The sequence below is a fragment of the Diceros bicornis genome, chromosome 26 (assembly GCF_020826845.1).
Source record: "Diceros bicornis minor isolate mBicDic1 chromosome 26, mDicBic1.mat.cur, whole genome shotgun sequence".
NCBI classification, from domain to species: domain Eukaryota; kingdom Metazoa; phylum Chordata; class Mammalia; order Perissodactyla; family Rhinocerotidae; genus Diceros; species Diceros bicornis.
The window spans coordinates 27,409,470-27,432,707 of NC_080765.1; the positions used below are offsets into that span (position 1 = coordinate 27,409,470).

At 36.1% G+C, this 23,238-nt stretch overlaps 1 protein-coding gene across 4 annotated transcripts in view; it reads right to left on the reverse strand.

The window, feature by feature from the left end:
• The window catches only part of RBBP6 (RB binding protein 6, ubiquitin ligase), a 31,552-nt gene extending 8,577 nt beyond the window's left edge, over positions 1 to 22,975 (reverse strand). For 2 of the 4 annotated variants that reach the window (XM_058569838.1, XM_058569836.1), the window contains exons 1-13: positions 21,808 to 22,975; positions 16,783 to 16,882; positions 13,947 to 13,983; positions 9,665 to 9,709; positions 7,496 to 7,584; positions 7,286 to 7,382; positions 6,755 to 6,897; positions 3,811 to 3,983; positions 2,468 to 2,571; positions 2,006 to 2,343; positions 830 to 926; positions 629 to 707; positions 463 to 517 (exon numbers count right to left, since the gene is read on the reverse strand). In XM_058569838.1, coding sequence (XP_058425821.1) covers positions 463 to 517; positions 629 to 707; positions 830 to 926; positions 2,006 to 2,343; positions 2,468 to 2,571; positions 3,811 to 3,983; positions 6,755 to 6,897; positions 7,286 to 7,382; positions 7,496 to 7,584; positions 9,665 to 9,709; positions 13,947 to 13,983; positions 16,783 to 16,882; positions 21,808 to 21,973 — 1,523 coding nt within the window. In that variant the 5' untranslated portion in view covers positions 21,974 to 22,975. The remainder of the gene's footprint in view (positions 1 to 462; positions 518 to 628; positions 708 to 829; positions 927 to 2,005; positions 2,344 to 2,467; positions 2,572 to 3,810; positions 3,984 to 6,754; positions 6,898 to 7,285; positions 7,383 to 7,495; positions 7,585 to 9,664; positions 9,710 to 13,946; positions 13,984 to 16,782; positions 16,883 to 21,807) is intronic. The other 2 variants (XM_058569839.1, XM_058569837.1) reach the window with 1 other exon arrangement.
• Between the last annotated feature and the right edge of the window lie 263 nt (positions 22,976 to 23,238).

A 23,238-nucleotide genomic window follows, 5' to 3' on the forward strand; every position in this document is an offset into this window, starting at 1 on the left:
TAAAATTTCATTAATAGACTCTTCAAAATGAGAAATTTTGTGTTTGGCAGACTTTAATCTTAATATGTGTTTATTTGCTCAAATCAAATTTTGAACATCCAAATTAAGGATAGGAAAAACTTTAATCTATTACGATAAGTGATTCAGTATTTAAAATAAACTTTCAAGTAATTCTTATCCATTCATTAACTGAGATCCTGTCAAGATCACCATTTGTTAAGACGTAAAAGTAAAAAATTTATAAAATTTTATATTTTACTATTTTAGAAAAGAATCACTCATTCTTTTAGAAAATAATTCTTCATATAATCTTGAATTGGTGACATTTTACATAAAAATTATGTTAACATGGCATATAAGAGGGGTTTACAATAAAAAAGATTCAACATATTGCCTAGTTTGTAATTTCCATTATCTAGTTCGAAAGCAATCATCTGAAGATTATTTTGAACATATACTTACTGTTCCCAACCTGGTCGACCACCACCTGGACGAGCAGTATTTATTCTTACTGGACCTTGGAAACAAAAAAAACACACAAAAACAGTAAGTATAAAATTCCATGTTAAATAAAGTTAAAATTATCTTCTAAAGGAAAAAAAGTGCAAACCAAAATGATTTTACTCACCAGTTGTGGGGATCAACTGTCCATGCAATAATGACTGTCCGAGCAAAGAGGGGGTTCCAAGTACAGGCACCTGGTAACCCTTTAGGAAAAAACACAGACAAAAAGAATAGTGAAAAAAAAGTAAAAAAAAAATTGAAAACAAAACCCCAAAAAACTCTACTATAAAAAAGATCTCCAAATTTAAAAGCCAGTAAAACTTACTTTCTCTTCCATAAGAGCAGTAATTGCAATTGAAGAGGTTCCCTTTGAATGATCTGATGCAAGGGCTGCAGCTGGCAATAATTTATTATCAGAATCCCTAGAAAACAATGTAATTTATAATACATTAAAAAGTCATCAGAAATGGAGGATCAAGAGTAAAAATTACATCTTGTTACTAACTCTGTTTATCCATCACCTCCATTAAGAAGAGTTAAATCAAAGATGATGAAAACTTTCAAGGAAAGTGAGAAAGGATTGGACTTTTGGAGAATTCTTCATATTTAAGTGAAAAGTAAAAAGAAGAAACCTCTTTAAGAAGTACTATCTATGACAGATATAATAGAAATCAGTTAAGTTGTAAGAATACTAATGTTTAAAAAAAGAAGAAAATCAAAGTGTGGGACAAAAAAACTACAGGATTAAGAGTCAATTCTACTTCCAACTCTACCACTAAGTCAAAGGGGTAATCTTGGATAAGCTAATGAACTCTCTGGCCTTATTCCCACTATTAACCAAACAAAAGAATAACTAGATCAGTGAGATTTCTTAAATAGACATGTGAAGGTCCCACTCCTAAAGATTTTGCTTCAGTACATTTGGAATAGACCCCTGGCATCTATCTTTTAAAAGCTGGCTGATTTTTTTAAGAATTTATGAGCCACTGGACTACATAGTCAAAGCTCCCTTTCACCTCTGAAGTGGTAAGATGAGTTAGTTTTCACTACTCTCCTATGTAATTATGCTCCAAAACGATTATTATTCCTGACCTCTCTACCTCTACCTATGTTTTATCCCCTCTTCTCTACCTATCCCAATTGTTCTTAGTTCTGGTTCAATCTACTCTTTTCCAATATCATCATTATGATCACAAGCAAATTCTCCCTCTGAACTGCAGAGCTGTTATAGTATATGATTCAACGTTTAACAGGGGTTGTCGGCAACTTGTATAGTTTCTGACCTTGGGATGCTTAACCATTTGCCAAATGAATCTCCTTCATTATGAATGCCTGTTCTCCAATAAGACTAAGTCATTTCTTTCAAGTCACCAATGTTACTGAGCACAGCAGTCCACAAGGATGATACATACTGCAGGTCACCAAAACAAATATTGAGCATACAACAATAAAAAACTACATCACTGACCTTGTTTTCTAACAGTGAGAAATGTATACTTACCGGAAAGGTACATCCGATTTTTCTGAATGGACTGATATGGAGACCGTTGCAGTTATATCAGGTACAGGAGCTGGGACAGAAGATGGATTTCCAGGCACAGGAGGGGCCAAGGAAGACTGACTAGAAGTTAATGAAGATAAAGAAGGAGCTGGGTGAGTTGATGAAGATGTTACTGGAATCATCAAAGGATCTTGTTGTCTTGATATTGGAGATCTCATCAGAGGTTGTAGGTTCCGCTGAATGAGTGGTCTCGGAGGTGGTATTGGGGGTGGTGGTGGGGGTAACTGTTTTCGTAGTCTTTTTGTATAACCAGTTTCATTTTTGAAATTATTAACAGCCTACAGACAGCAAACATAAAAAAGCAGAAAAACATAATGTAGTATTTTATTTACTCAAGTACAGTTAAATCAATTAAAATATTAAAAAGGTTTTTTTCCATAAAAGAGATACAAAGATAGCTACCTGTCGTAAGAATTTATTAGCAATTAAAGCATCAGGAGAGACATCATTTTGATGACATGTTGGACATGTATGTTCATCTGATTCCAGGAGCGCTGTTCTTATACCTATGTATAAGATTTTCAATATTAATAAAAGCATAGTAAAAACTCAGTGTTTAGGGAATGAACTAAAAAGACAGCTTACGTCTGTTCAGTTACGTTACTGTTTTCCAAGCACACATCGCTAATCATTTCTATTCTTACATTAAGAAACTTAAAGGTAAAATCTCTTGCCTGATAACACTCCTTTCTGCTCTAATGTCTCTCTACCTTAAAAACAGAAGTCATGGACATTAAATTTAAACAAACATTTAAATTGAGAGAAAAAGCACTCTTTCTCAAATACTATTCTCTCTGTTTAGCTAGCAGTTGGAATATTATAGGAAAAAAATTAGAAATAGGAGATAGTTTAGAAAGAGACAAAAACTTTACAGAGCTAACATAGAGTTTTTAAAAAAGCATCACAAGAAAAGGGCATTATAAAAAATGGAAGCAGTATACAGGCAAGGAAATCAGAGACATCTATAGCACAATAGGTAGGAATAACACTAAATTATAGATTCACTGATTATACGTTAGTGTAGTAAAAAGTCCAGTAATAAGAAGTAATTTGTTAAATTCAAGGTCTTAAGTGACCTCTTCTTGACTTTGATCTTCACTGAAGAAGCCCCAAAATGATTTATATTCTAAAACTATCTTTAGAAATGAAAAAGGTCAGAGTAGGATTGAGCAATGAAATTTTCAGACGACACCATTTTCATTTGGGTAAAAAGGGACAAACTTAGGTAAGTGGCAGAAAAAACCCAAGTGCTAATATAAATAATCAGAAAAAAAGTCACAAGTAACCACGTGCTAAAGGCTGGGTAATATGTTTACAGAGAATAGTTCTCATTACATTTAATTATTGTAGAATAAGCTATTTTTCACAATCTACGAAAGGGATTTAGGTACCATTTAAACATACTTTCAGAATATCTGAGGACTGAAAGGTTTTAAAAATATTGTATATCATTCAAAACATACAGGAAACAAAAATTCTACATTTTATAAAAGCTCAGTATAGTCACCCTAATGAGGGTACAGAAGGTGGTCAATTCTAATATTCAAAAGGACAAAGAGGCTGTTGTTTAAAAAAAAAAAAGTGTAGCAACAAAAATAGTTATTGCTATTAAATGCTCATTGATAAACTTATCAATTATCAACATTTCATATTTTATTATGAAAATACACAATGTTGCTAAGGGCCTTTCCAAGCAAATACACATATTCTAAAACATACGTCTTCGAAGGTTCAACATTTCTTACATTCATCACAATAACTGTTTCCACAGCAGGGAATGACAACAGCATCAGTCATAATATCTTTGCAGATGAGACACAACAATTCATCTGGGATAGGATCATCTTCTTCTGAAGAAGAAGACGGTTCCTCTGGTAAGAAAGGTGGTTTTTCTTTCTTCCCAATTGCATATGCTTCTCTGTAAAAGAAGGTTTTAGCGTCTTAACATTGTTAAGAAGGCAAAGTACTTCCAAGACATTTATTTTTTCTACTATGCCATAATGAGAACTTATAATTCAGTAAAATGCCAAATTAGTTTATACAAGTGTAATGCCTTCTAGAATAAGGTAGCAGTTACGAACATCCTCCCCCTAAACAACAAGACATAAAACAAAATCCTCAACAGTATAACCAAAAGAAACAAAGAAATGCTACAGAAGTTAAAAGGATCTTAGAATCCATAACTCTAAGAACTGAGGGCCAGAGAGTTCAAGTTCAGTGCCACACATTCAGTCCCACAAAGTTTTTATTTAAGTGGCAGAGATAGAATTTGACCTTAAGACATGACAACACCCTAATCACAATATTCTCTAACCTACCATGTTTCCTGGAGGGAAGCGGGAGGGCCAAGGAGATTTCCCCTCCACAGTCTAACATTCCCCAAAAGCTGTGAAGGTATTAGAGTAAATGCCATAATATGGGAAACTAAAATTGGTACTGATATTACACTATTAAGGGGGATAGTTCAAGAGAAATATTATGTTGCCAACCACACAAATAATTAATAGCCAGAATCAGACTTCAAAACCAGTGGTCTACTTATAATTAGTATTTTCAAAGAGAGAATAATCTATTTACAGTCAATTAAGAAATATTAACGATTTAAATGATTAGAATATGTGTTACAAAAATATAAAGTAACACCTCATTAGACATTTTGGGTCCATTTTTCATAGAAAGGCATTTTGCAGAAATGTTGGATATTAAATATATTAAAAATTAAAAAACAAAATACGCTATTCTCAGACTCATCACCACTGCTTCCAACACTCCCATCGCCTCTGTAATCAGGCAAACTTGTAAAACAGGAATTCCTAGAGAAATCCTTCAAATTTCCTTCAGGAACAGAGTGTGTCTATCTCAAGGCTGAAAATGGAAGACTCTCAGCTGGACAGAGGAGGGTACCTTAGGTGTGTTATTTGTGTTGCAGTTGCTCCACAGACATCACCACGATTCCAGAAATAAGTATCAATTTGCTTATGCCCCATTGTTCCCAATTTGTGAAAGAGGAGTCTCCCACTGCCCAAAAGAGAGAAAAGGAAAAAAAAAAAAAAAAAAAAAAAAAAAGAAGAGAACAGAGGATAGAAAAAGAAACAGAAGAAGAGTCTGAGTTGCTTATCAGTGGTGTTAGTGGAGAGGGTGAAAGTTTCATTTAAAATATTTGGGATCCCATTTTCCCCAGTATTTGCTGTGTGTTCGGCACAAAGGGGCTTTTGTATTTCAGCATTCAAAAGCAATGAAATTAATTATTAGGGTTCACAGGTGATGTTAATTTTTCCAACACAAATTTCTATTTGAATACTTTTACTTCTATATATTTTTATATTATATTAAGATGAAGCGGTCTGCTCTTAAATCGTGTCTGTAAAAATCATCAATTTCAACCTAAAGTTGTTTGGAAGCACGTATGAAATGTCTGAATTAGAAACAGCATAACAACAGACTACTCTAACATGAACCACACAGGATGGTGACAGATAAAAAATAGATGGGGGTGAAGTTGAGAAAGTGAGCAGGGTTGGGAGTTTAGGAAACATTGTTACCTGAAAACTACAACACCGTATTTACTAAAGTACATACCACGAAACACTAGATCTTTTCAGTATCATTCCATAGCATAGCCATTTTCATGGTCCTCACTTGCTCACTACACTACATTTCAACAATATAGCATGAAGTTGAGGAAAACTGTGTTCTTATACACAATTTTTTTTTGTCATTGAGAACACTGACATCTATTCTCTAAGTTGATATTTCTCAAGGTTATGTCGTGAGGATCCCCTAATCTTGTAATCTCCTGGAGGTCTTGTTAAAAATGCAGAATCAGAGTCTTATCACATAAACTCTAAATCAAAAACCGGGGGCAGGGCACCCAGATCATTTAACACACTCTTGCAAGAGATTCTATGCACAATAAAGTTAGAGAACCATAGTCCAAAGGAACACTTAATATTGTATTGTATATTATGTGAATTCACAACTCTTGAAGGTAAGCAGAAAGGTAATTAAATATATTAATAAGAGCAGATAAAATGGGAAGTTATCTAGTTGAACTACACCACTAGGTTATGTCCATCCATGACATTAATAAATCAGCTCACAAATTAAAATCTGAAAATACATTAAAAATAAGCATTAAGGTATAGCTTGCATAGCTATAGGTGATCCAAACTAGTGGTTTACAAAATAAACCATACTTTAGATCCTTAAGACTCACACAGTATATCTAAACTTATTCAAGATACCTCAGTATTTCATTTATTCTTGGCACTTAAACTTGCCCTGACATCTTGCAGAACTTTTATTCTTAAGCCTCTTGTTTCTCAAAATGATTAAGATATTTGTCTTGTTCACTTAAAAAATGCAAATAGCATATAAGACTATGTGGGAGTACGTATGTGAATGAGGAAGAAACCAGGGAATGACAGAAAAAGAAAAAATTAGAAGACTACAAGGCAAGTGGCACTCAGTGATAACAAAAATCCCCAAATACATTTTAAATTTGCTTTAAATGGAGCAGACTGCAGCCTCATTCTTAACACAGAAATGCAACATGCGGACACTAATAGTCTCGATATACAATGTTCACAAGGAATCCAAGTAGCCATGTTACAAGCCCAAGATTAAATAAAACACTATAAACTGGACTGACTGTAGTCTCCACGGGTCATACCTAATTTGAATACTTACGCATCTATAGTTGGTATTGCATATTTTCCAGTGTTGGTAAGCATTGCACCTTTCATGTTAGGATCTTTCACTTCCATCATAAAACTTCTGGGAATTCCAGTGCTCTTTTTAATCCTAGGACCAGATTCAAAGTTCTTATCCTGCTTGGAGGGGAAAGGAGGGCGAAGGAAGAGAAAAAGCAGTTACTTTTATTTAATATTAGCTAATACGCAGTGCTTACTAACTGGTTATATTATTTGTAGTGTTTTACATATATGATCTCATTTAATCCTCACAACAGCTAAGTGAGGTAAGTACTATTACCATCTCCATTTCACAGAGAAGAAATAACAGGCTTGGAGAAATCAAGTAACTTGCCCAAGTTCACTCCGCTATTAAGTGACACAGCCAGGCTTTGAAGCCGAGCAATTTGGCTCCAGAGGCTGTGCTCACTTGCCATTGTAATAGAGAAGGCAGTATTTACCAAGAAAAATAAGATGGCTAAGAAATAACTGTAAGAAATATAAGGTGTACTTTCTGCTTTGCACTTACCCCATTTGTTGGGCAATTCTTAATATAATGGCCAGGTTTACCACAACGAAAACAGGTATAAGATGGAGGTGGTGGACCTAGAGGTTTCTTCATGTAACTGAAAGAGAAAAAAAAATTACATGTACACAAAGACTTGAAAAAATAATGCTTTTGACTGGGGGGGAGACCCACCCCAAAGTACCTATTAGTATAAAGTATTTATGAACTTACTTGATTGGGTCGTATTCATGGCCAGATTGCGACATCATTGCTTTAATTTTATCTTCTTCAGAAGCATTGGCTTCAGCCAGATTGGCAGTCTGTTTAACAGGTAATTATTTGACACACACATTAGAAACACATTTAAGACCACACAGCCAAAGACAACACCGCTCATCCTGTAAAGAGCAGTATCTAATCTTACATAAAAACAGTATTTACATGTATAACCTAGAAGAGGCACTAGGAGTTCCTTAGGTCATTACATGATGTTTGAGTGTCCACGGGGCTGAACAAAGTCTTTCTAGGGGCACTCAAACCTTAGACCCTGTTTGTACCTTACGTTAAGATTTCCATACTACTCCTCTAAGAGTTTAAAAACTGAGATTAAGTAAGGAGAGAAACACTTGATATTTTTAAACCTTAAAAAGCAATTCAAGTGTCACAGCATGAAGACTATAATTTATACTTATAACTTGGGGGTTATACAAGTTGGGGGTAAAACAACTAAACATATTATGCACAGATATTAGAAGCCAGAAGGCTCTTTAGGTAGTGGGGTCAGTTTCAAATTAAGTGTAAAGCATGTGCATTGAGAGTTCATAATTTTAAATGCAACTCTCCAAAGCTTTATGACCTTCATCTTTAAGGTATTATACACAATAGTCTAGATATAAGCAGGGTCTAAGGGAGTGAATCCTAGTAACTTGAATCTCCAATCATCTAGCACTCATATCAGCCATTCATTGGGTTTTATCTTTACATTCATCCACAAAACAAGCAACCAGTTTTAACATTTTATTGTAATTTTATATACAAAGAATGCTTAACATTAACAGAGCTTAGAACAACAGCAACATTTACAGAAAACTGGATTACAGATGTTGAACAACTAATTTGTTTGAACCCAAACATTAATTTACAAATAATTAAAAAAAAAATCCCCCAAACCTCCAAAACTCCCCAACTGCTTCCCACAAAGAAACAATGGTAGGAATAGACCAAAACTCATATATGGTCCTTACAGTACATAAGAATTAAAACAGTGAACTATAAACCACTAAAGATGTTAACTCTATGCTAAACCACTTCGCATTAGAAAATTATGAGAGGATGGTTTTAGCCCATTTTATGTTTTAATAATCATCAATTTTAATGTTTAGTTTTCCCAGAACAGGAGCTTAAAAAAGCTGCATTTGTTACTTGGACATTTTTGGGGATACATTCTAGGGGAAAGGACACAATCTAAAACAACGCCAAGGACAAGATAGGGACAGCACTAATGGAAAACCTATCTACTCATTAATCTTGGTTGCTAAATTTGGTTTTACATTTCTGATAGTATGGAAAAAAGGATTTTTGGAAAACTAGAAAACGTCCTTCTTAGCCCTCAAAAATCTGCCTATTCTGCAATATTTGCCTTTTTTCTTTTAAAGGCATGATTTGCAAGCTAAATCTATTGTCTTAAAAAGTAATCCATCACTAGTGCTTTCCCAAACAAAAGGTACACATTGTTGAGCAGAAAATGCAAGCAATCTTATAGCAAACATGGTATATACAATAATTTCAGGAGGTAACAATTTGCCCTCTGCCAAACATACACATTGGTATATTCCTGCAAACAGCTTTATACATTTACACAATTCATGTAGTCTGTGTTCAAACAAATTAGGTTGTTTAAAACTTTTTCTAATGCAGACAGACTACAAGTCTATAGCAGAAAGAAACAATTGTATCACATTTAAAATGCTGACCTTCATAGGATCAATTCAAATATTCAAGAAATAATCACGCAATCGTCCATATAAAGGAAAGCTTCTATTTTGGCTGCTTAAAGAAAGTCCACATAATTTACAGCCAAAACCAGAGAATTTTTCCAGAACTTTGTTACTTTTCCAATGTATAATTAAACAAAATGTATGAGGGAAAAAAACAAGTAAGTGCAGCTTCATGTGTTTCTTCTGTCTTGAAGATGAATAATACTCCAACATTATGGTGAGGCTGACAGAATACTCCCCCTATCTTCTCAAAATGACAACTACTCTTCAGATATAGTAAAAATATGCACACTGTTTTTGCAAAATATCTCCTCCCCCAACCTCTCTTAAAACAACTGTTCCACATTAAAAAAATACAATGTTAGAAAAAGATTTATATTTTCAAGAATATATATATATATACCTTTGTAAGCTGGGCCAGAGAAATAGATGCAGAAGAGTCATCAATCTGTTCACAAAAAATTAAACACACATTCAAGTTCCACACTGAAAACATCTGAAAGTGATCATTTAGTCCCTACTGCCACTTAATGTTCAAATATTGGGCATTTTCTTAGAACTTTTCTAAAGAATGTTATTTTCTGTTTTAAAGCTGCAAGTGTAACTCACCCTACTTCATCCTTCTCTACATATTTCACATACAGTAATAAAGGATAATAGTTGAGGGAGACTCAATTACAATGAAAAAATGGGGTAAAGAAAAGTACATCCCATAGGAGATCTGTTTGGACTGGTGACTAAAACTAAATTAGAGTCCTGTGTCTATCAATGATCTCTAAATTTGATAATGTTCAAGACAATGTGCACTATAGAAGAGAGAATAAGGAATCTTTCTAACCTTCCTGGAATGCCTTTATATAACATTGTAAAAACAAGCAGTTCTTTAAAGGCTCAGATAATTGCTTTAATAAAACAGCTCCAACATAATTGCTACTGTTTAATCTCTTTTTGTACTGCTCAGTCTGAATAAATTTGTTTATTCTCCCAGATAAAGTAACAATAGCTTCTTGCCAAAGAAACCACAACTTCATCAGCTCAAAGATGTTAAAGCCAAAAATGGAGAAACAAAAAGTACCCCAGGGCAAGGGCAAACAGAGCTGTTATATATGAGGATGGACTTTACCATGTGGAGAAAAAGAAGTTTAAAAACATTAGCTTCCTATGTAGTAAGTGGTTTGCTTATTCAACATGTTATAAATTTCTCATGCATTATTGGTCAGAACTCTTGTTTAAAATGGAAAGAATGTAAAAAGATGTCTGGATCAAAGGAAAAAAAAACAAAGAAGTGAGTCTTCATCAGGTATTTTTCAAGTATTCCAGAGAAGTAAGAATATTAAAATAAAAGCAGCATGACTTAGAGCCTCAATAAAAATGTAATTGGCTTCAATATGAAGTTCTTAGCACAATGCCCATCACGTAGGAATTCAATAAATGTAAATAAAAATAATGGCTAAATTTAAAATAAACCCTATAAATATCTTAGGGTTTTAAAAGTTAGTTTGATGGATATTATTACTGGGATGCATATTTAAACAGAAGGTTCTTAGCTCCACATTGAGGGACTGTAGAGTGCATAATGCACTAATCCCACATTCCATATAATCCACCAATGGGTTCTCACTCTTGCCCAGCTTTGAAATACTCTTTCCTTAAAGAACTAATTTCAAGGGGTAATTTAATAAATAAATAAATATCCTATTTTTATCCAGAATTAATTCTGACCTATTCAATTTTCAAGAGGGTTACATTTTACACCAACCAGGAATTACCTGAATTTAAGTAACAAGAACTGAACAAATTGCTGTCAATCATCATCTATACTATGTTTCTAACCAATGAAACAAATTAATAGCCTTAAGAAATAGTCCATTACTATCTAGAAGATGAATACTGATCATGTCCTTAGAAAGAAAGCAATTGGTTATATTAACTTTCTTACCACTGGAACTATAAAAAAAAACATTTTTGGTTCTTCCCACTCCTAACACTTAAGATATAACTGTCTTTTTGTTCTTATGCTGGGCTTTCTTGTCCTTTCTTTTTAGCTTTCTGTCAACTTGTTATTAGTATCATATATTTATTGAGTTGAAAGTGGTTTCAGATATGCAATAGCATCTAAATCACTTTTTTTCAACCAAATAATCAGTATAGCACCTAAGTACCTTATAATCCAGAAGGAAGTCAAATTTACCACCAATTTACAAAGGCAACCAATTGTTTTCTACATATACCAAGGTACTAAGAAATAAGCAAAAAATACTGACAAGGAATGGTTTAAAAATGACAAGGAATTTATATGTCCTAAACACCAATCAATACAGTAACTCTCAGATACTAATGCTTAAGAAAAATCTGCCATGTTAAAAAAAAAGTAGTCTTCAAAAAAACTAACTGATGCACACTGTAGACACCTTAAAATTAAGCCACCTCCCCACATCTAATTTGTGGTCTTGCATCTGGGAGCAAGAATCTGAAATCCTTTATGTCCACTATACTTGCTTGAAATTAAAGGATCCTACAAAATGTAATTCTGATGTTTAGTTAGCAGGAAGAACATCCAGCACTGGAGTACCAACATAGAAGGATGACTAAATAAAACAAAGCTGAGGAATACAGACAGAAACAGCCATCCTTGACTAGAGTTGGCTTAAGTTACCAAAAATGTACATACTTTTACTGATTAGAATTTAAAAAATCTGGTTTAAGCAACTCTTATTTTGCTTTTGTGAATGTGTACAATACACGTGATTCTTAAATTTCCTAAGATGGGCACTATTATGCTTGATGAATATATCTCTCTCATCCTAAATGTCAGCAAATGTACCCCCAGCAAATAAATGATGGGGATATTAAACTATCTAATGTCTCGAATTTAGATAATTCTACCTAAAAATTAAAGCCACTTTTAAAGTATTAAAAAAAAAAAAAAAGAAAGAAAGAAAAGAGAAACCTAAATAAGCATAAACCAAACTGCTTCTTATAAGTGTAATACAGACATGCCAGGGAACACACAAGGCTAAAAGAATGTTAACTTTATTTATGAACATGTGATTTGTGTTTATACACATGCTAATAAACAAAAAGGAAATAACTGTTTTCAAGAAATAAAACTTCATCTGAATTAGTTTAAATACTATATAAAATGTACTTTATACAAAATGTGTTACATTAACTACTACAGTCACCAGGATAGTCAATCTAATTCGTGCTAGCATTTGGATACATAAAAATCAGTTTTAAACCAATCACCAGCAAAACAGAAACTTGGACAGTTTTTACAGCAATATGCTTAAAAAAAAAAAAAAAAAAAAAGACCCATATACTCCAAAAGAGGGGGAAAAAAACCCAAAACACTAAGAGTTTTGATCTTTGAATCACTATATTTAGTTGCATGAGAACTGAAGGCCATATACTTTAGAGAACAAGTCCAAAGTTCAGATATTCTATGTTTTCATGTTTAAGAGCCAATGATCCAAGGTTAGTGAAATGCCTGATACACAATTAAAGATCAGTAGTATTTAAAAAGGATAAAGTGAAACAGCAAGCAATACCCTTGAATTCTAAATGAAGATTTCAGACATCATGTATTATATACAAATCAAGCCTGAGTAGTAAAATGTTTAGAGAACCATCAAGTTTATAGAACCCAATTACTACAGACCTGTGTTCTGAAACAGATGTTTTACCCCACAACTTAGGAATGCTGCTACCTTTTACTTAAGAGCTCAAAGTCAAAATGGTGTCATAATTAAAGTTGATTTGTGATAATAAAAATTAAGATGTTACCCTGGGTTAAGGGGAGTTACCTTCAATAAACTACAGCTTTCAATTAGCTTACAATTAATTAATGCAGCATTTTAATGTCTTATGAGAAAGAGGAAAATATTTTAATTTGGACAACTGAGCAGACTAGAAGTGGAAGACTTTGTATTTAAAATTTGAAAACAATGTACTCAATTGTATAAAATCATCAACAAGACATTTATATACTCATGGGGAGCCCAAATTCAAGTTTCACTTTATATATAGTATGGACATAAACAAAGAATAGGAGCTCAAAATTGTCAAATAAAGCAAAACTAAATAATTAAGCTGCATCAATGGTCTCTGGAAAGCTCTTTTCTATGATGTGTCTGAACTTGGAGAAAGCATCAAACTTTAATATAAGCTTTGCATGTTGCTAACGCATTTTTCAAAGCCATCAATCAGGCAGAAAAAAAAAACTAACAAAACTAAGCGATACAACGTGAAAATGGCAAAATATACACTCCAAACATTTTTTTATTGCAAGAAACAAAAAGCACACAACAGCCTGTACATACATACAAAATACTAACTATAGACAGACAGATGTAGAACATGTTATCATGTTCATTAGTGTAAAACCTACACGATCTAAAAAGGATCATACATTAACTGTACAACACAGTGTCATACAGGGAGAATACTATCATATTTAATATGAAACAGGGTTTTTTGGGCACAAATTACCCATTTCTACAAAATAAGTGTGCAAATTATGCCACATATATCCATATTCAACTGCGCTGTCATCAAAATACATTTTATTTACAATATGTACTATGATCAGTTGGATAGTAAGTTCTAAAACGATTTACTTCACTGCTACATTATAAAGGTAAAAGCAATGTGTAGAAAAAGTGTGAGATTGTGTTTTTACATACTGCTTTTGAAGTTCCCATCACTGGTTCAGTTCGACTTCTAAAAAATAAAAACAAAAATGACATTAGTTACCTATGAGCAGCTATGTATGAATTTTTGTGCTAAAAAATCTTATCACACATTTTTAGGAACACAATTTTCCTTTGATATAAAGATTTAAAACCAGCCAATTTCTGAGGTAATGAATACACTGCTTTGATTAATCTTTACTACCTCTGAACAGTTTAAGATGCATTCATGGTTTTAAAAAAAAAAAATCCATATTGGGGAATTCTAGCACAGGTGTACCTTGCCACTTATAATAAATGTTTTCTGAAACATAGTATGAGGATTTTACGTTAAGAAATTTTGTGGTTATTTAATGGACTGAATATTTATATTATTCCCCAGTTTTGTTTCTTTTTCGAGGAAGATTAGCTCTGAGCTAACATCCATGCCCATTTTCCTCTACTTTATAGGGGATGCCGCCACAACATGGCTTGATAAGTGGTGTGTAGGTCCGAACCCAGGATCCAAATCTGCGGAGCCCTGGATCCAAATCTGCGAATCCTGGGCTGCTGAAGCGGAGCGTGCAAACTTAGCCGCTACGCCACTAGGCCAGCTCCAATTCCTCAGTTTTTTAAATAGGTACAGATGTAAATTTTCACACACCAGATTTTCTTAAAGCAAGAGCACTGTTGTAAACAGTTATAACTTGGATCTCTGAGAAATTGCTGTGCTCCAGAAACTACATTTCAAATCCAGATAGTTGATAGTTACTTTAATTTTTTTTCCCCCAAAGCCCCAGTAGGTAGTTGTATGTCATAGCTGCATGTCCTTCTAGTTGCTGTAACTTTAATTTTTTTAAAAGTCTCAAAAAAAATGACCAAAGATTAAACAAGAAGTCTAACTTCCAGAAAAATGCAACATAGTCTGACAGAATATTTTAGTTAAAAGAATGAGTTAAATGATTATGGAGAATTGGACAAATTGATTTTTAAAAGTAAATACAAATAAGCCCAGGCAGAAATTCTTTTAAAAGTCCACAAAGGAAAAGGGACAGGAGTTGAGTTGCTAAATATAGCCTTTAAATGCTTAGTTTTAAGTTTATGATATCCTGACTACAGAGAAATATTAGACAGCATCTCAAAGGAGTTTCTAAGTTTGTGCATATTTGGAAATCCTCAGATAAAAATGAAATTTTCATTTTCTAGTATTTGCTCAACAAACTCGGAGGCATTTTACATTACAAAGGAAATCTCACACATAATGATTTAACATGCAAATCTGTATAAGAACCAACTTATTTTGCCATGTACTTCCAATAATTCTCTCCCCAATTGTTTCTGAACATCAAAAAATCTACTGAAACTGAATGTTTGCTGTTTTAAAAAAGCACTTGGTAAAGTGTAATTTCACACTAGATTCTAGGAATTAATTGTTCCTTTATAATTTCTCAAAATTATATAAAGTTAAAAACACATAGTTCACTGGGTATTTACAGCCAAAAAAAAAAAGTATTCAGCTTTTTAAGTTGTTACTATACAGTAGAGAGTATACAAAAGGACCTCTAAATGTTAAGCTAGGGAATATAACTTTAAAGCAAACTAATGAGAATAATCTTAGAATGAATACTTGCCCACATGAGGTAAAGCTCCAAGAAATCACTTTATTTTACCTCAATTCCAAGAACACATTCCACTTCCTAGGACTGGCAAATTCCAGAATTTTTCATTGACCAAAAGCAGAATTTGCCAAACTGTTTCAAATAAGGCTACCTAACTTGTAAGTGGAAATCACTACCCTTTTTAAATAGCCCAAGTTGTTACCCTTTTCACATACTATAATTCTATTACCATTAAAATTGCAAGAAAGCAGAGAAAGTTAAAGACAGTTTTTTTTAATTTTTTTAATTGATGTCTTAATAGTTTATAACATTGTGAAATTTTGGTTGTACATTATTGTTTGTCAGTCACCATATAAATGCCTCCCTTCACCCCTTGTGCTCACCCCCCACCCCTGGGAACTACCCCTGGGAACTAGCCCCTGGGAACTACCATACAGTTCTCTCTGTCTGTGTGTTGGTTTATATTCCACATATGAGTGAAATCATGTGGTGTTTGTAAAGATCTAGTTTTAATCCTGCCTCCTTAGTGAATTTCTTAAGCTCTAGACTAGTCCTAAGCTAGTGCTATGTTCTTACCCCAATAAGGGGCATTTACCATGTGCCAGGTACTGTTTAATTCTTACAACTCTCCTAAGTACTCATATCTCTATTTTATTTTGAGGAATCTGAGGCACAAACGTTAGATAATTTACCCCAAGTCACACAACTGGTGTGAAGCAGTAAATGGAGTCAAACCTAAGCCTGATTCCAGCATCTGTGCCCACAAATCCTATAAATTCAACAGCCTCCCAACAAAAGCCCCTTATTGATGAAGAGCAAATGTTAGAATTTCTGAATACTCTTGATGCTGTCCGAATACTTAGGACAGAACTCTTAAGACACACACATTTTTGTAGTGAAAAAACAGTAGGGAAAAAATAAAGTGTGTAGGCAAATAAAAACCAAAGAAGGGTACAGAAATATTTATTCACTTATTTGAACATCATTTTCTTGTCTTTGAAAATACTGCCTATATAGAGCAAAAATTCTTCCTAATAGCTCTTACTCCTAACTACAGGCTGACTTAACTGGGGGAAGAAATCCGAAAAAAACAAACAAACCCATCCTCATAGTTTTAATGATTGAGAAAATATATTCATTAGGGTAAAATAATGAGTTTAGTTCTAAAATACACTTGTTCTTTCTCATAATATCAAAAGTCTATTTTGAGAACTTAAGTTATAAATACTTACATAACGTATGTCTTGCTTGTAGATTTGACACCTCCAATAGGAATTCTTCTAACAATTACAGATGAATTCTTAGGAATTAGAGCATTATCATCAGTATATTCTGTAAACAAAAAGAGAGTTGAATTTCTATTTGGGGATTTGGGTAAGTCATGGGCCTCAAGAATTAGAAAACTTCAACCAAACATAAATTTTATGGGAAATAAATATAATAAAGCATTAATGACTAGATGTTCTTTGCATCTAAATTACTGATATTGTCAGAACAAATAACCAAAGCCACAGGAGCTTCTCTTCAAAGGACATCAAGCAGTGTCAGCAGGCTTTTGGTTCTGGCACCTCTACTTTTGTGGAACTCCAAATCTCAGAAAGACTAAGTCATTCTCGTTTATTTAGCTAGTAATGCTGAACATCCGAACTATGAGAAAAAGCTGTTATTTAGAAGGAAGAAATTTGGTCTCTCCTAGCCCCTAAACATGAGTATTACTGGGGAAGACTTTAATTTAAAAAATTAAATTATGACATGTTGTGAATACAGAAAAAAGGGTTTTAGAACAAAGAATTAAATGTGGGATGCAACTCTGGACAGAATGCTGATTGAAGGAAGGCCCCTCTGAGGTTTGAGTCTTAAAGACTGAGAAGTCAGCCAGATGTGCAAAAAACCTAAATAAAGAGTGTTTCAGGGCCCGCTCCGTGGCTTAGCAGTTAAGTGCGCACGTTCTGCTACTGGCGGCCCGGGTTCGGATCCCGGGCGCGCACCGACGCACCGCTTCTCCAGCCATGCTGAGGCTGCGTCCTAGAAGGATGTGCAACTATGACATACACTATCTACTGGGGCTTCAGGGAAAAAAAAAAAGGAGGAGGATTGGCAATAGATGTTAGCTCAGAGCCGGTCTTCCTCAGCAAAAAGAGGAGGATTAGCATGGATGTTAGCTCAGGGCTGATCTTCCTTACAAAAAAAAAAAAAGAGTGTTTCAGACAGAGGAAAGACGTGAAAAAATACACAAAAAGGCAAGAATAGCTGAAGAAAATGAAAAGAATGATTTGAAATACAGGCAGAAAGGTACAGATCATACACTGATTTTTATTTAGTTTCTAAGTACAACAGGAAGTCACTGAAGGATATTAAACAAAAATGATGACAATTTATGTTAAAAATAAAAAAGGTAACTCTGTTATCTAAGTGGAGAATGAATCCGTAGGGGAACAAGAGTAGAAACAAGGTGATTAATAAGGAGGTTGCTGCATAGTCCAGGTAAGAGATAATAGGGTTAGGGTTAACTGCCGGGATGTGACAGATAAAGAAATGGGGTCAGAATGTTTTGAGGTACAAACAATAAGGGCTCAGGATGGACTGAATGAGGGGCGGGGTAGGTGAATGAAGGAGTAAGAGGAATCAAGCATGAATTCCTGGATGCCTGGCTTAAGCAACTGGATGAACAGTGATGTCACTTTCTGAGAAGACAGGGAGGATGAATGGACCCTATTTTTCTACTCTTTGGACTATTACTTGCAATACTTCTGTAAGAATGAAATTAAAAAAGAACCTGGACCAATGAATTTAACTACGGTAAAAAGATTTGCTAAGGAAGGAATTTGTAAAATTACCAAAAAGGAAAATAACCCACTACAGGGAGATAGATGTAAAAAATGCACCCATCTCCCTTAATCACACAATCAGATATTAGAGTCCACTCTTAAGGTTACTGAGTTTACTTGCTTCACTTAAGCTATTCAGCACCAAGCGGCTGAATATTTCTGTTCTCCCAATTATTTCAAGTTTATCACATATGTAAGCATTTTAAGCTTTTATATATAAATCAGCCTTATTATTTTAATCATAATACTATTAGTATTCCCAGATATAAACTAAATTGTTCAGGAAAGTTCAGTATATTTCAAGTAGTCGGCTCTATCTCATAGCATCCAGTTAGAGTGATGCAATTTCCCAGGTTTAGGCATACCAATGTTAAGACTATCATCATTATCTTGGATAGTTCATAATAGTCCCAAATTCCAAGCAAGCTTTGAGTAAGAAAAATTGGGAGCAGGAGAGATGGGGGATCTTTAAAAAGTAAACTCTAGAAATAAAACCTGGTGTCAGATACCTGACAGAAAGTTTCTGAATATGTAACAACTCTCAAAAGCATTCACTGGAGGAACAAAGAGCAAATGTGTTTACGGTAGCTTTCCAAGACAACTTATTAATTTGATCAGCATAGTACTGGGTCAAACTAAAAGTCAGATGCCCAACACCAGATGCTCTAATTGACCTTTTAAATATCTGAATTACCTTGATGATTTCTTATCCTTAAAATATCTCGTTAACCTCTTGTTAGCTTCAAAGGACTCTTTCTATGAGCCACTATAATTTTCGATCTAAAAACATGAAGACCACGGATGGAATGAAAAACAAGATGAATTACAGAAAATGAAGAAAGATTATAAGTCTTTTAAAAATACTTCATCCTCAGCTTCCAAATCTTTCACACTAAGTTCAGAATGAAGGTTGTTTTGTTGTTGTTGGCGGTGAACGGGGGTGAGGGGTGATAAGATGCAGAAAAGTAGGAAAACAAGTTTATATAGTAAAGTTATATAGGAAAAACATAACGAGATCATTTGATTCATTTTGAACTACAGTCTAGAAATAAAGAAGCAGGATTCTTAAGTCTAAAACATGAAATTCTGAACCAAGCATTTCAGTCTACTCAAGATTTAAAGGTCTTAAACATGGACAGATTTCCAAAACTGTAAGGAACATTTTATAGAAACATGGTAGGTTGGGTAATTTAAACACTAATTCAAACTAAAGTGATCCAGCTCGGCATTCTCTCCTAGGCAGTCTCCTACCTATGAAGCTATAAACATTTATTTTTTTACTCTTTAATTCACTGGATGGTGCTAAAACCAAGTGGCATTCTTACTCAACTGCCTTTTAACACTGGATCCTATTTCCCATAAAACTCAGTAAGTGACTACCCTCTGCACTACTATCATTGATATCTTTTTATTGCATAAAAAGCACACTTCTCCCCTGAAAGTTCCTTCTCTTAACTTACCTAATATCAAAACTCTTAAATTTGTGGACAAGAATTCCATCAACCATAATTTACTCCAGTCTAACGAAGCTGTATTATTAGGTAGAAAAGATGGAAAAAGTCTAGCCCCAAATATTAAATCACGTAATACTCCATTAAAATATAAAACTTGCATAGTATATGATTAAAATTGCCTTAATACCCTAATTTCATCTATGTTTTCTTTCCTCTTTCAAAAGTATCATTAATGTATCAAGATGGCCTAAATCTCTTATAAAGCCATCTGTTCTGTGAAGTGTGACTATAATACTTAAGGGATGCTTTTCGTGGCTTTAAAGAAAGAATATTTCCCTAAGATATATTCTTGAATAAATATTTTAAAAAGCTGTTTCTTGGCGCTGGCCCAGTGGTGTAGTGGTTAAGTGTGCACGCTCTACTTCGGCAGCCCGGGGTTCAAAAGTTGGGATCCTGGGTGCAGACCTACACACCACTCATCAAGTCATGCTGTGGCAGGGGTCCCATGTATAAAGTAGAAGATGGGCACAGATGTCAGCCCAGGGCCAATCTTCCTCAGCAAAAAGAGGAGGACTGGTAACAGATGTTAGCTCAGTGCTAATCTTCCTCACCAAAAAAAAAAAAAAAAAAAACCCTCACATGAAGTGTCCTTAGGTACGACATGTTTAAAAAAAGAGGGAAGTGGAGAATATTCTTTCATGTGTTATCATGTGATAAATAAAGTTCTTCCTTAATGAATATTTTTGAGTCATGATACACCAGTAGTGCTGTTCCTTAACATAAGACAATTATATTTCTGGATGTAAATGGAAAATGGCTCTCTTACACAAGATTTACTCTGTCAAACCATAAGCTAGAAGTGCTCCTTCCATTTCAACTAAAAGAACCAATATCACACCTTAAGCCAAATTTAGCGATCAATAAAATATCCTAACCTAATCAGAATTTCACTTTATTTCTTCTCATCTTATCAAAAAAACTCAAAGGGCTGACCTACTGAAAACTACACATCAGCATTACAGTTCTGAGAAAAGGAAACCAAGACAAGTTCAGAGTCAGAATCTAAAAAGGGTGTTTGTCACATTTTTTATCTACTGTTAAATTCTCAATATTATAAAATGCTTTTAAAAAGAAGAACTTAAAGATTCCAATCAGTGGCTTATTTGTACTCCTATGGTAGCAACCTACCATTTTTCAGTATTTTAGTATCAACATAATCATGTAAAGTCTAGCAATCACTACTTTAAAAAAAGAAAAATTTGTTTTGATCTTTATTGAATTTACTGAATTGCTAAATTTTAAGAGTAATGTGATGAACTAAGAGTTCAACTACTTAATTAGTGTATTACTTAATTCTGGAATTTATGCACAAGACAAAAGTGGTCACATCAGAACATATCAAGTTCCGAAAGCAATTCCAACACTAAAGACTGGCTGGATTAAATTCTCCAAAGTATTAAAGTGAGGATCCCTTCTCCACAACACAGGCAACTCCAAAATAAAAATAAATAAATAGCGGGAGCGTGAAGAGGAGAACATAAAATTTGCCATTAAACCCCAAAGCGTTGTTAGGTTTACAAAATTAAAGTTGTTATCTCTGTCGCTGCTTTAACAAATAAGAAGCCTTGCATATGCTCTCCTTCCCTCCTCCTGACGAAAAACAAGTTAGCAAACGCGACAAGGCAAGCGAGCACCCAAAGAACCTGGATAACACCCCCATCCTCTCCCATCTGAGAGGCATAACCAGACTTCCGTGTTTTGGGATTAGCCTGTTACAGATGATCCAAGCACGGAGAAATCAAAACTCCAAGGCAGACGGGGGCAGCCCTTGGCTATCAATGAAAGTTGGATCAAAAGTACTAGAACGAACGATCAGTCCCACAAGAGACATAATGGCGGTTAGTCTTCTGCCAAGCATCTCACAACTAAGACCTATCTTCGACCAGCAAGTATCTGGAGCCCATGTGGCTCTTACCTTCTTTCGTCTGCGCGTTGGTGATCTGCAGGTCGCAGTCGGCAGCTTTCAGCTTCTCTCTCCCCATAATCTGCTTCTTTAAGTCGCAGAGGGAGATGTGCAGCCCATCAAAGGTGACGGTATCATAGTTGAGTTTAGAGGAAAACTTATAATGCACACAGGACATGGTGCCAAAGGATTCCTAAGGTTCAGCGAGGAGACGTGGACACTCTCAATATATGTATATTTATAAACTTAAGAGCAAAATATGTACACACACAAAACACTCAAAGACACCGAAGGACCCTAAGGCCTCAGATTAAATACCCCCCCAACCACAAGCAGGGCTTCGTAAAAACAGCAATCCAGAACCCCCCCGAGACTCAGGATCACTTCATGTGGGAGGAGGTGGACGAGAACCGGGAAGAGGAAATCGAGAATCCGCCAACGGGCACAATGTCACCCGGCTGGGTCCCCCTCGCTCATGCTAAGGGCCGGCAGGAGACGGGGGGCAGGCGGTGCAGTCAGTGAGCGGTCAGTCCACACGTTAGAGTCCAAATGACCCCGCGGGGTCAGGGGTCCATAGCGCGGCCGCACCTCCCGGCTGGTCTCTCTTTCCGTGGATGGGGGTGACCCAGGCCCCGGGAGGAGGCTGAGGGGAGAGGGTCAGGCCCGGAGTCCACGAGCGGCCTCTCGCCTCCTCCTGGCTTCCGGACGACGGGCGGCGGCTTCCCCAGGCCCAGGCCCCCGCCACACACAAACCCCTGTCGCCTGCTCCCCGGAGGCCCCGCGCGGCCCCGCGGCCTAGGCCGAAAACGCGCGGTCGGCGGAGGAGAGGCCTTCCCGCAGGCCGCCCCCGGCTCCGGCTCCGCCTCCCCCCCGCCGCCGCCGCCGCCGCCGCCGCCTCAGACACAAAGCCGGTGTAGGCCTCAACTAGGCCTCGAGGCGCTTCCTCACCACCCCGGGCCCCAGCCAGCGACCGGGGGGCTTGGCGGACCCTGGCGCCGCCGCCGAGGCTCCCTGACGCTTCCTCTCGCCGTGTGCTCCGCGCTTCTCTCGCTTCTCGCTCCCGTCGCCTTTCGGCCCAGAACCGCGAGAATACGCCCGGAAACCGCCGGGCGACGGCAAGGGCTTCGCCGGCTCCCTTTTTGTTCTGCCCCCCCTGCCGCTCTCGGCCCTCACCAGGCGCAGGCGACACCTCCAAGCCAGGCACTATGGCGGACGGGGCCTGGCTGCGGGCGAGCGCCCACTCCGGGGTCTCTTAAGCAGCGATTGCACGGGCGGCGCGCGCGGGGCGGGGCCGGCGTGCGCGGATAGGCGGGCCGGGAGGCGGGGCCCGCGGCGTCACAAAGCGCACCGGCTCACCCACGTGACCTCACGTTCTGCGACTCCGGAGCGCGGAACCTGAACCAGCCGGGGGAGCGGGAGAAACCATCTGCCTCGAAAGGGAGG